This window comes from Manis pentadactyla, chromosome 14 (assembly GCF_030020395.1).
Source record: "Manis pentadactyla isolate mManPen7 chromosome 14, mManPen7.hap1, whole genome shotgun sequence".
NCBI classification, from domain to species: Eukaryota; Metazoa; Chordata; class Mammalia; order Pholidota; family Manidae; genus Manis; species Manis pentadactyla.
In genome coordinates, this window is record NC_080032.1 from 15,367,128 (window position 1) to 15,380,096 (window position 12,969).

General features: G+C 43.4%; 1 protein-coding gene across 2 annotated transcripts in view; it reads right to left on the minus strand.

Moving 5' to 3' along the window:
* Positions 1-4,710: 4,710 nt before the first annotated feature.
* TMEM233 (transmembrane protein 233) overlaps positions 4,711-12,969 on the minus strand; it is a 32,946-nt gene continuing 24,687 nt past the window's right edge. Inside the window, exons 3-4 of one of the 2 annotated variants that reach the window (XR_008993675.1) lie at positions 9,127-9,247; positions 4,711-6,758 (exon numbers count right to left, since the gene is read on the minus strand). Coding sequence is in view for 1 of the 2 variants with exons in the window: in XM_036929485.2 (XP_036785380.1) it covers positions 6,752-6,758 (7 nt within the window). In the remaining variant the exon portion in view is untranslated. The remainder of the gene's footprint in view (positions 6,759-9,126; positions 9,248-12,969) is intronic. The other variant, XM_036929485.2, reaches the window with a different exon arrangement.

The following is a 12,969-nucleotide window of genomic DNA, read 5'->3' on the forward strand; positions in this document are numbered from 1 at the left end:
CCACTTTTTAAAAGAGGGTTGAACAACTTATTTGGGGCAAAAGAGCTAATTTTAGAATTGCAGAGTATAGAGAACTAAAGAACAAGACCTACTGAGCCAGCTTTTGTCTTCCTCAGTCACTGGGCATTTTGCTATCTTATCTGCCTTTGGTGTTTCTAAGGAACAGAGATGTGAGAATTGTATCTAAACTGCTTTGAGAATTTTTGAGGCCAGAACTAGGTCCTAGAATGAGTTAGCCTGAAAATTACCCGAGAAATGAGCCAAAAATCTGGAGTCAGCCTATTCGGGTTCAAATCCTAGTTCTATCACTAAGTTATGGGCCCTTGGGTATGTTACTTAACCTTCATACCTCAGTCTCCTTGTATGTCAAAAGCAGACTAAATTGTAGCTTTCTCCTTGGTTTTTGTGAAGATTATATGGCACAAAGTATTTAGAACAGTGTCTGGCATAATTTAAGATCTTAAAAAACATTAGCTCCATTTCCATTTTCCTGAAAGGTGGTTACTCTGGAATGTGTTGCCTCTTTTCTCTATCAAAGTTGTGTGATTTCCCTCCAACTTATTTCTGGATTCCATTGCACAAACAAAGAGGATTGTAAAAGGCAAAAGAAATGTGCCATTCATCAAAGGGAACACCCTACAGTGCCTTTTTCCATTGCTTCCACTAGGGGGCAGCCCAGCCTCAAAGGAAGCCTGGGGAAAGGCCCTCCACACAAGCTGGGGTTCATTTAGGTCCCTATTTTCTTGAAATAACTTTTGGGCGTTTGAAGATTTTCCTACCTTCCTTTTGCTAAACAATCCTATTGAGTAATAAAGGAATAAGTGAGAATGTTTTGGGCCAGGACTTTGAACCAGTTCCTTGGTTAATCGTATCTTCTTTCAAAACTCAGATTTAAATCTGCCAGATAACAATGTAAAAATATAGCCAAGGTGATGGAGCAACTTCCAGTTCTGTTGTCTTTTCCCACATCTCCTTGCATTTAAACCCTCATTCCTTATTTATTTATTCATTCTATATTCAACAAATAATGACTGAAAATCTATAAGCCAGGGAGCAGGAATGCAGAAGTGAAAAAGATAAGCATGGTTCCTGCTCTCTGACAGTCTGCTGGGAAAGGCAGATATTAAGTGATCATTATGCAGTTGATTCCTGTAACTAACTACCATGTGATACAACCTTGAAGTAAAACCACAGGGCTGTGTGGGCCTGGGAAAGGGAGACCCTAATGTTCTTGAGGAGCTGGTGTGTTGGAGAAAGCTTCGCTGCAGAAGAGGCATTTACTCTGAGGCAAAGGAGTGGATGTTAGCTAAGGGAAGGGATGCACAGGAAGAAGGTTTTACTCATTAAAGAAATACTTATAGAGTATCTGCCATGGGCTACATCCTTTCCTAGGAGTGGAGGAAATTATTGTGCAATTAAAAAAAATAATGTGATACTGAGGGACTAGGGGTGGGGTAGCTGCCTTAGATGGGGGGTTAGGTCAGCCCTCTCTGAGAAGCTGAGACCTGGAGGAAGAGGCAGACATGGGGCAATCTGGAACACGGTGTTATGGGAAGAGGCAGCAGCACATTCAAAGGCCCTGTGGGAGGAATGACCTTGGCATGTCTGGGGAACAGTAAGAAGGCCAGTGTGCAGCTTCAGCAGAGGGAGGGAGGGGAAGTGGTAGGAAATGAGATCTGAGAAGCAGCCAAGGGTCTGATCATGTAGGATTCTGTGGGCCATGGTTAAAGGTTTGGGTTTTAATTGCATGGGAGGCCACTGGGTGGTGGGGGGGCGGGGTGGGGTTTCAGCAGAGGAATGATGTGGTTCAGTTTAGGTTTTGAGATCACCCAGGCTGCAATGGGTGCTGTAAGGGAACGAATGTGAAAGCTGGGTGTGGTGGGCAGAATAAAATCTGCAACAAATGTCCCCATACTAATTCCTGGAATTTTTTGTTAGGTTAAAGGACAAGAGGGAGTTAAGGGTGCTTATTAACTGCCTTTAAAATAAGGAGTTTATCCTGGATTAGCTGGGTGGGCCTCTTGTAATCACAAGGATCCTTAAATGGGGAGGAGGGAGGCAAAGGAGTCAGACTCACAGATGCCATGTGAGAAAGATTCCAGTAGCTATTGCTGAGTTTGAAGGTGGAAGGAGGCCAGGAGCCAAGGAATGTGGGCCACTTCTGGAAGGTGGAAAAGGCAAGGAAATGGATTCTCCCGGAGATTCTGCAGAAAGGAATGCAACTCTGCTGGCATCTTGATTTTGGCCTAGTAAGATCGGTTTCAGACTTTTGACCTCCCAAACTGAGAGCTAATAAATGTGGGTTGTTTTTCAAGTCCCTACATTTGTAGTATTTGTTACAGCATCAATCAGAAACTAATATGCAGGAGACCTGTAACAAGACTACTGTAATTATTTAGAAAAGCTTTGGTAATGGCTCAAGAAATATTTATTTACTTTGCCCACTAGGCGTTGAGATGTGTGTTAGGGCCTCTTTCAAGCTGGTCATCAGGCCATTTGTCACCTGTTACAGAGGTAGGATTTGGCCTTTCATGAGTTCCTGCCAACATATTCACTCCAAAGCACAACTAGTCCCCATAAATGGGATTCCATGACGCCGGCAGAATCAGCGCTTGCAGGCGGCCCCAGTTGCTGACCGCTTGGGAGAACTCAATGGCAGAGCACCTCGGTGAACCACGGAACGACTGGGTAACTGTACAGTCAGACAGGAAGAGGGATGAAAATTTTGACCACGGCAGATCTGACCGGGCTGTTCATCTGAGGTTTGGAACAGGCACACAGATACAATTCAGATGCCTGCCACAAAATACACAAAGGCAACTTTTCAAACGTCCCTCTCCTGATCCCCAATAAATAAATCTCTATCAGGACAAATAATAAATATTTCATCTCTACTGGAAAGGGAATTCCTTCTTTTTGGCTTCTCCAGGAATGATGGCTGATGTTGGGTTGTCTTCCTGCCTCTCTTTGTATTTGTCAAAACCAGAACTCAGCGTGTCTTGGTCAGGGACCTATTTTTGTAGGGAATTCCCCAGGCTCCACTATTCAACAACCACAAGTATTTTTTAAGGGATTGGTAGTAACAAACGAATGCTATCTTAGAATATATATATATTTTTTGTCTCAGTGGCCCTTAACTATCTCTTATATTTAGAAGCCCAGATCTAGGGTTGCATATCAAGATACATGCATGCTGCTGTTTTGCTGAAGGCAGCTGTCCTGGTGTAAGCCAAAGATAATCTGCTGCTCCAAGAGCTGAGGCCAGCGATTTTTATGTCTGCATCTGCTTCTGCCCATAACTTGTGGGCAAAGACAGGGCAATGTCAAGGGCTGTAGCTGTATCAGCCTTGGCAATAAGACCTGCGGGAGAGGGACAGTAGCTCCCCGAGGCTCCCCCCCTTGGATACAGGCTGTGCTCCCTCCTGCACAGTGACTGCGTGACACTGCTCATGCCACTGTTCCTAGCACTCTCGCCTTTCCTTCTGCTTGTCTATGTGCCTGTCTTCCATTAGCCTGTGAACACTTTCTGGATTTCTTTTTAACATAGAAATCACCAAAGTCTTGCCCAGTTTCTGTGGTTAGCCAGGTGCTCTGTGAAAATAGTTGAATGAGGAAATGGATGACAGTGACAACAGAATGGGGAAATTGTTTGGAAAGCTATTAGATTACTTTTTCCTGCTTGTGGCGGGCAGAGTAAGAAGCAGCAAACACTGTGGACAGTGGTTGTTTTTTCTGCTCAGCATCTGTCTCTCCTTCTTCTGGTAAAAGCACTTTGGTTTTTGTTTGGGAAACCACCCTCCCACACTCTCAATCTATAACATTTGGGTGGAGCTGATCTTACTCTCAGTTCCACTGGCTGTATCGTGGCCCAGGCCTGGCCAAAGAAGGCCCCCCCCACCCCACACCCCCCTGGCCTCCACATCAATCTGTGTTGGAAGGGTGACCTCACCTGTTTGTTGATGGCTGGTATCCATTCTGATCAGGATCAATTCCAAATCAATTATGCATTATGGGAATTGAACTTTTTTTTTTTTCTGTTGCTATTGGGGTAGAGACACTTTATTTCCACAGGCATTCCTCTACTGGGTAGGAAGAAGCCTGAAACTGCTGGCAGCCATTGTGCCACTAAGAAGCCAAAATGAACTCAGGAAGTTGAAGCAGAGAAACAGATAGCAAAAAATTCTTCCTAATACTGAGCACCAAGATCCAGCCATGCCTGAAGCCGTATCAGGGATTTTCAATGATCTGAACCAGTAAACTCTATTTTTTGCTCTAGTCATTTTTTTGTCACTGGCTGCTGAAAGTGTCTCTTGGCTGATGATTTTGGTCAATCCTTTTCCTAACTGTGCTTTCTGGAGTGGAGCAGGGGTGATCTCAGCCTTGCAGGGGGCCCTGAGGAAGACCTTCACCCACTTTGTCAGTATTAATGCTTTCTTCCATGTCCTGGGGGGTCATGCAAAAATCAGACCCCCTCTTGAACTCAGGGATCTCACTTAGTGACTTGCCTTTTCAATGTGTGACCAACCTTTTCAATGTCTCTTAGAAGGGCATATCAGGCCATAAGTTGGGGGCCGAATTGACACCTCTAGCCCCACCCCTGGGTTCTCTATGGTCTTCCCTCCAGGCTGAGCTGGGATCATGAGCCCATTTTGGTTATGGAAATCTCTAGAAGGTTGGGAGCCACAGGAAAACACAGTTGACACACCATGGTAAAGGCTTACTTAAAACCATTTTTATTCTGCCTCTCAGCAACACTTGTTATTTGATTTGGGTAAAACGATCAGGGACCTAAACACAAACAAACAAAAAATAAGATGTCTGAAACAGAAATCAGGATCAAATATACTGGAATGACGCTAGGATCTCTGTGTGCTGAGGATTCGTGACCCTGATTCAATTTCCTCCCTGGGACAACTGCTGGCTCATGATGGACCTCCAGGTGAAATGACAGGTGGCATCTCCTGTCCATCAATGTTTATTTATTTTTTTGCTAGGGTCCAGGATTTTAGCAAATGCCTGAGATGCATAATAATCTAAGAACAATGCTTTGTATTTGTGTAGCACTGAGAATTTCCCGCCAGGGGCATTCACATCTATTATGACGATTAATTCTCATAACAATGCTGAGAAAAGTAGGCAGGTGTTCTTATCTTTATATTCCAGATGAAGAAATTTGAGGCAGAGAGAAGCTAAGAAACTTGCCTATAATCAGCTTGCATCCTAGTTGGTGGCAAAAAAGGGCATTAGAACTCAGGTGTTTTGTCTCAGCCTCATGTTTATCCCCCTAGAATAAGCTTCCTTTTCTCTTGCAAGTTCAATATCACTGTGTTTCTAACATTGGTTCTTCAAGTTATTTTCGCCATATATACATATCACCTGTTTTGTTAACCAGTTGATATTTTCTTTAAGTCCACTTACTTTTCCTAAGTAAATTTTGTTTGAACAGGAACAATATATCACATCCCTAAGTGGAAACTATAAAAGGAAGTTAAATAATAAGACAAATACAACAAAAACAAAACCATGTTATTAAATTCTATCTAGACAGAAGATTTTGAACCCGAGGCCTGCTCTTCCTTTATTAAGAGGCAAAAGAACCAAAGTATCAGGATGGTGTTAAGGTCCCAGGAGCATTAAAGAGACATTCTCCTTGCTGTAAGCAGGATTGAAAAAGAATAGAAAAGGAGAAACAGAGTTGGTGGTTTAGTGTCACTTAATATTGTGTCTGTAAACGTCTTAAAAATTATCTTGTGTATCACCAGTGTGAAACACCGGATTAGCGTGTTCTGGCAGGCGGAATAACGGTTTCATTAAACCAATTAAACACCTAAGGAGTTTACATTTGTCACAAAAGTAATACAATAGGTGGCATTTCCAGGTGGCATCCAGGAAAATCAAAGATCTTGCCTGAGACTTGCTAAAAGGAGAGAGAGAGAGAGAGAAAGAGAGAGAGAGAGAGAGAGAGAGAGAGAGAGAGAGAGAGAGAGAGAGAGAGAGAGATTGAAAAAAAACACATTCCCTAAATACAGCCAGTTAATTCCCAAAACTGGGATTGGGGAAGGTGCTTATGTGCCTGGAATTGACCACTAAGAACATACTCAGGGTCTGTTTGAGTGAAAAGTGAGGGAACCAGTGGTGGATGTGAGCAAGGGAGGGGGACACTTAGGAAGAGTGAGATGGGGACAAAAAGCCAGCAAGCCCCTGCATGTGTTTCTTTGGTGACAGAATGGGTGAACTCTGCTGGGGTTCTGATGGAGGAGGACCTACTGGAGACTGAAATGGAGGTACAACATGTAAAAATACAAGGAAGAAATGCACAAATTCAACTCTATTAGATAACTTTAAATATGCTCCACGTTGCAAACACCAGCATCCACTGCTCTTCCTAGAATCGCCCTCTCCCACTAATTCCAGGCCCCGCCCTCCAATTACAGTAATGAGACTTACTGAGGCTTGCTGCTGGAGAAGGAGAATGGACACAAAGGCCTTTTCTAAACTCAGTGAGATTGATTTTTTTTTTCTTTTTCCTTTTTTAAGAAAACCCAGTGACTGGCTGATCTGGCTGTGCTGCTTGGTTTTCCTAAATTTTGGACTTCTTTTTTTGTAGTTCATTTGCCAGGGACCTGCCTCTGGAGAGTCCAGGAGGGAAAGATCTCACAGTCCGAAGTCAAAGATCCATTCCTCAGAAACTCCTTTGGTGGGGTATGCCGATGAGGTCAATCCTCCTTGCGTGTGGCTGACTGCTGGCTGCTCAGGCTCTGTGTGGTACAGACAGATAGAGTGAGGAAGAGGGAAAGACAACAAGACCAAGCCTTCTCAGCCCAAAGCCTTCCTTCTTGGAGAGCAGTGACTCTGATTCAACACAGACTGACATGGCAGATCTGCAGACATTTGAGTCTAGCACTGGCTTCCTTTGGGGAAACATACTTTACTGGGAAACATTTTATTTTGCAGGGGCACATGCAAAATAATCAAATGATACAGATGCAGCAAAATGCCTTGTGAGCATTCTGAGCCTCATTCTCCTCCTTATGGGTTAGTAGCACTGTTAGCATTTGGTGTGCATCCTCCAATCATTTTTCTCAGCACGCAAATCCATAAATATGCACTTAGGAATTTGTGTGTGTGTTTACATAAAGGAGATCATTACATAATATACATTTATTCAACAAATTTACATGCCAGCCACTGCTCTTGTTGCTGGTGATCATAGCAATAACCTTCACAGCCCTATGAGATAAGTACTGTTTTATCCCCATTTTATAGATGAGAGAACTGAGGCACAGCCTGGTTAAAAGACATGCCCAAGGGCACACAACTACTTAGAGGCAGAACCTGGATTTAAACCCCAACAGCCTAGCTTCAAAGTAAGCACCCTAAAGTGTCGTGCTCTATTATTATGGGCATTGATGGAAATGAAAATGTTCCTGCAGTTGGAAAGTCATAGTTAGGGAGACAGTTCCATGTTCACACTGCATTGTGGTGGTCCAGCCTATGAATGAACCACTGTGTATTTAACCATTCTCCCACTGATGGGCATTAGGATGTGGCACGGTTTCCCCTATTTCAAACCCAACTGCAATGAACATCACTGCATATCCTTGGTTCTCAACCCTGGCTGCACTTTAGAATCATCTGGAAAGCCCTAAAATCCTACAGTGCCCATCCCTGTCATGGGAGGTTCTAATTTAACTGATCCAGGGTGGGCCCCAGGCACTGTTATTTTTTAAAGCTCCCCAGGTGATTCTAATGTGCAGCTAGGGATGAGAACTACTGTTTCACCTGCCTTTTATGTACCTGTATCGAGGGGGAATCCTGAGAAGTAGAATTGCTGGGTGTGCACATGGATTTTTAGTTTAAAAGATACATCCAAATTGACCTGTCCCAATTTACCCTTCCACTAACAGTGTTGCATCCAATTATTCACACTCTCACCAGCCTTGATGTTATCCATCTTTTTAATTGTTTCACTCTGGCAGACAGAAAAAAATACAGTATTTCATTTTTGCTTTAGTTTGTGTTGCCCATTACTGGTTACCAGAAAGGCTGGATATCTTTTTCACATTTATTTTTATTTTTTTGTCAGTGTCCACCAATTTATATCCTGGTCAAAGCAAAGCTCTTTCCATTGTTGATGATGACTTAGGTGTGACTTACCCTTGCCTCAGCTTATCTGGACCAACAAAGAAAGGCCCTTCTGACCTTCTGAATGGAGATAGGAAATGTTCCCCAATTTTCATCATGGAATCAAAACCACTTCTCTGAGGAGGCAGCTGTGAAAAGCAATCCCCAAGAAGCATCACTCCAGGCAATAACACAGGGAAGGAGATGGATTCACTTTATGTTTTGTAAGAACGCCAACTTCTTGCTTCTTGCCCACCTTGATTCATATGCTTATTTCCCAGTCCTAATGCAATTGAAGTCTATTTTGAGGCCAGGAAAGGACTCATTCCAGTTTGTTTATAAGACAGAAGCTGTACCAGAGCATAATGGGTTAAAATATCTGCTAACTCTGTGCCTGCTAATGGGAGACAGTCTGGGGCCCTTAACCCTGTTTAGACACTATGTTCTTCCTTAATGGAAGCTTGGAATATGAAGGCTTTTATTGCTAAGAATGACAAACAAACATTTTTAATGCACACTGCGTGGGAGTGCCTGGTTGTTTAGGTATATAGAAGACTACCCAGAGATGTAAGTTCAGTGGAACTGTTTTCCATGTGTGTTTAAGTTTTGGCAAATGAAGTATTCATGCCCCTCAAAGAGAAAAAAGCAACTGGTTCAGTGCAGCTGGAGATTCTGGTTATCATCCCGCTCCGCACTTGTGAGCAGGGGTGGGTATATGACTCCTATTCCTCTTGTGTGAGCTCAGAGCACAGTTCCAGGGCTTGAGTATGTGCCATGATTCCTATGCAGCCAGCTCCTTCAGCTGATGCTCAGCCTGAGGAATGGCACCTCTTCCAGCACTGGAGGGAACACCTGGCTAAAGTAAGCTGATCAAGACATGGAGTATGAGTCTCTAGTAGGATGCCCACCTAGGAATGCTCCCAAGATTAATTTTGATTACACTCAAACCTCTCCTTATGCCCTGACATTAGAGGCTCACCCCACAGGAAGATGATACACCACCTGATGTCATCTGTCATTTTTGTGGAAGACAACACTTCTCTCCCTCACACTCAAGCTTTGTCAACTGGTTTTGCTGCAAAGGAAGTTTGACTGACGAAGCATCAGATATGTGTCCATGAAACTGATCATGAGGACAGAAGGAAGAGGAAACCTGGGAGGGTGTCAACTTTCTGGAGGGCAGGGGGAAGTAGGGGGAATAGCCGAAGCTTCTATCGAGTATCCTAGGGAGGTGAAAAAGTCCTATTTTGTGGCATATGTCCACACAGCCAGAATGTCCACCATTACACGCAAAGCCCTAGAACAGTGGTTCTGCACCTGTAGAATAGTTAGAACTATTTTGGGGAACTTTTGGAGGTACTTGACTGGAGCCCAGGAATCTGCATTTTTACAAACATTCCCAGCTGAATCTGTCATAGGTGGTTCTGGGACTTTGAGAAACATGACTGGAATAACCTACCCTTGCTTGAATCCTCAAGGTACCAGCAGAAAGTATAAGCCTGGGATATGTTGACTTAGGCTGGGGACTTGAATGATGAGATTGATCAGTACACTACTGCAGCATTTAAATGTTTTACCTCCGTGTGATTCATTTCTCTGCTTTCTCTAGCAATTTGAGAGGAGGGAATTTTCTGACTTTGAGAAACTGCGAGTCTCTGATTCTGTTTGGATCAGAAAACTTGTGTCAGCAAAGCATTCTCTCCAAAGATGTTGAATATTTTAGTTCAGTGATTCCCAGCTCATACGGATTTGATGTCATGAAACTTTCTTTGCTCCAACCACCACATAGTTTACGTAGATATCTACGTAAGGATGAAAGAGACCTTTTTATGAGTTTGGGTAAAGACTATCGTGACCTGAGTCTATTCAAGAAAGTAAACAACCTGGAATTTCAATCATTTGGGGGAGAGAGAATTCATTATTGATAAGTATAAAGGATAATTTTTTGAAAGGCAGGACTTCACAATTTAAAAAAGGCAATGGTTTAGTTCAACAGTTTTTCTGAATGTAACTCAGAAATTCAATATGAAACTCACATATTCAAGGCTTTCTTTCTCATCTCCAGACTTGGTTTCCTCTAATGTCAGATTTTCCCCAGGCCTTTCTGTGGAAGTCCTTGCTGCCTTTCAGATTGTTACAAAAGAGCATCCCTTGGGTTTATCTCCTAGAAGGTAACTTGACTCCCCTCCTTGGCACTGAGTTAGCTATAACACATTAGGGTGAGTTTGCTGATGTAAATGAAAACTGACCACTCTGTTAGAGGCTGGCTACTATTAGTGTGTTCTTCATTTGGATTTGGGAGAGAGGAAGTCTGGCAAAGAGTGGCTGCTGGCCACCTGTGTCTGAACCCCAGAGTGGGAGCTGGAAGCTGGAAAATGCAGATTCTTGGGCCTCATTTCTGATTTAATGTCTTGGAATCCTTGAAGGTGGGGCTCCGATGCCAACTTTTAAACCTCCCCAGGTGACACTTTTGCAGCCTAAAGTTTGGGAACTCCTGCCTTAGTAATTCCACATCGCCATGAAATTCTTCCTAGGGCTAGGAAATTTTATTTCAAAGGATTACTGAGAAACTGGCCTGTTATTGGTCTTAATGGAAGATAGAATTGATTTCATTCTCTATAGGCTAGTTTCTTGTTCTCTCTCTCTCTCTCTCTCTCTCTCTCACACACACACACACACACACACACACACACACACACACACACACACACACAAAGCCTTTAAATTTGAGCCTCTCCATGGGATTTGAACTCTGGGAAAATTTTTGTTTTCTTTGATAACTTGGGGTGAAAGATATCTAAAAGGAACCTGACCATATAGATAGGGAAGTAATTCTACAATTCTACCCTCACTTTATAGATAGGGAAATTGAGGCTCAGAGAATTTAATAACTTGCCAGGGAGGTCTGTGTGGTAGAGAGCTAGGATTTGAAGTCCAGGTTCTAACACTGTGAACACTGCCTTTTAGGAAATAGGGATGGACAGGTGACCTCCTCTCCTATCTTTTACAACTACTAACAAAACCTCAATCACAAACATACACATTGATGCTTTGTGTCCAAATAGAAACTTTTATGCTTAGACCAGAGAAAGTCCCCATATATGAAGGCTCCTGGGTCCTTTGTAAAACCTCTTGGGTGGTTTTACCTAAAGAGCAAACTGATCTTTGAAAGCCAAACTGTCCACCAGAGACAACAAAGTTAGTAAGTTCCAGGCTACAGAGGCGGTTTTTGTGTTTTGTCTTGTTTTTGGCCCTTACCATGTGTTTAAACAATGTGAATTGGTTGTCAACATCTAAAAATCAGGAGATTTGAAATGAAAACCCAGATTCCCAATGTCATTTGAAAAATATGCCCTGTGGGGTCTGTGTTCTAAGTGGTAACAATTAGCTGGGGCAGAGTGGTGGCTGCTCCCTTCCAACTGTGTTCTTAAATTCACCACAGTCCCCACCACTCCCTATTGTCCTACAACCAGCCTGCTTCATTTATGTATGTTTCTGGACAACACCTACAATATTTTGATTTTGTTACCCTTGGTCCTGATTCATCGCATGCTCTTTTGCAGGTTGGAATCTCACCTTAACACCCCCATATAAGTCAGTTCTGGAGATGGCTACGAGGTGAGTACCATCTAATGGCCTTTGTTGTTGCCCAGTACTAGAAGGGACATCTTGGCTTGGAGGTGGTGTGGCACTGTGGTTAAGAACACAGTTTCCAAAGCCTTATTATTTCAGGTTTAAACTCTGCCTTGACCACTAACCAGCTGTGAGACTTCAGGTAAGTCACTTCACTTTTTTGAGCCTCAGTTTCCTCTGCAAATGGGGGCAATAATACCTACTGCGTGGCGTTGCTGTGAGGATTCAATGAAGACTAATTTATGCAAGAGCTTAGACAGTTGCTGGTATATGGTAAGTTCTATGTCAGTGTCAGCTGGGATTATTATAACCCACTTAGCCCAAACACTGATCTGGACAGTACATATTCTCGCAAATCCCTAAGAGATAAGCTAAGACTTGGCATCACTTTCCTAGGACGCTGCCTTTTGAGTTTGGCTCCTGTATTCTAAGCCTTGAACTCTATGTAGTAGCATCTTAAATTCTGAGGTCCTCTGCTAGTTACATTAATAATAGTAATAATAGGACTAATAAATGGTTTACGTTTTTTTGTGCAACAACTCAGGAACAGACACCCAGCTATACACCTTCTGTGGGTCATCTAATCAACCTTCACGATAGCTTTACTAAACGAGTACTGCTATAATCCCCATATTATAGAGGAGGAAACTGAGGCAGAGGAAGGTCAGGCAGCTGGCTGAAGTAAGTGAGCGGTGGAGAGGGAACCTGTACCCAGGAAGTCTGGGGCCAGACCTGCAGGCCGCGCTCCGCAGGCCCACGCGCACACACACAGCGCACTGCACCTTCCTCAAAGAATAAAGTCACGTGTTCACATCTACTCCCCATCCATCTTCTCCACAGACCAACATCAGCAACTGGCCATCTTGCAGCCAGAAACCTTGAGGTTCCTTTGCTATTTAGAATCCTTTTTTCCTCTCTTTGGCCAAAGCTGTCTCTTTTTTCCTTTGTGACACTTCCTACTTCGATATTGCTCCCTTCATCCAATTGCCTGATTGCTTCTGGACCTGACTTGTCTGATACGAAGTTGACTTACTGTGACATCCACCACCCTCTTGGGTTGACTGACCTGGCAGGCTAAAGGGGGCTAATAGGTGTCCCCTTTCCCTCTCACCCACCTAATGAGCCCCTCCTGAAACCAAGCCAAAGAGGCTGACCTTCTCATCTCAAGGGAAATGGTGTAGCAATAACCATGCTGTCCTGGCAGAAGAGCTA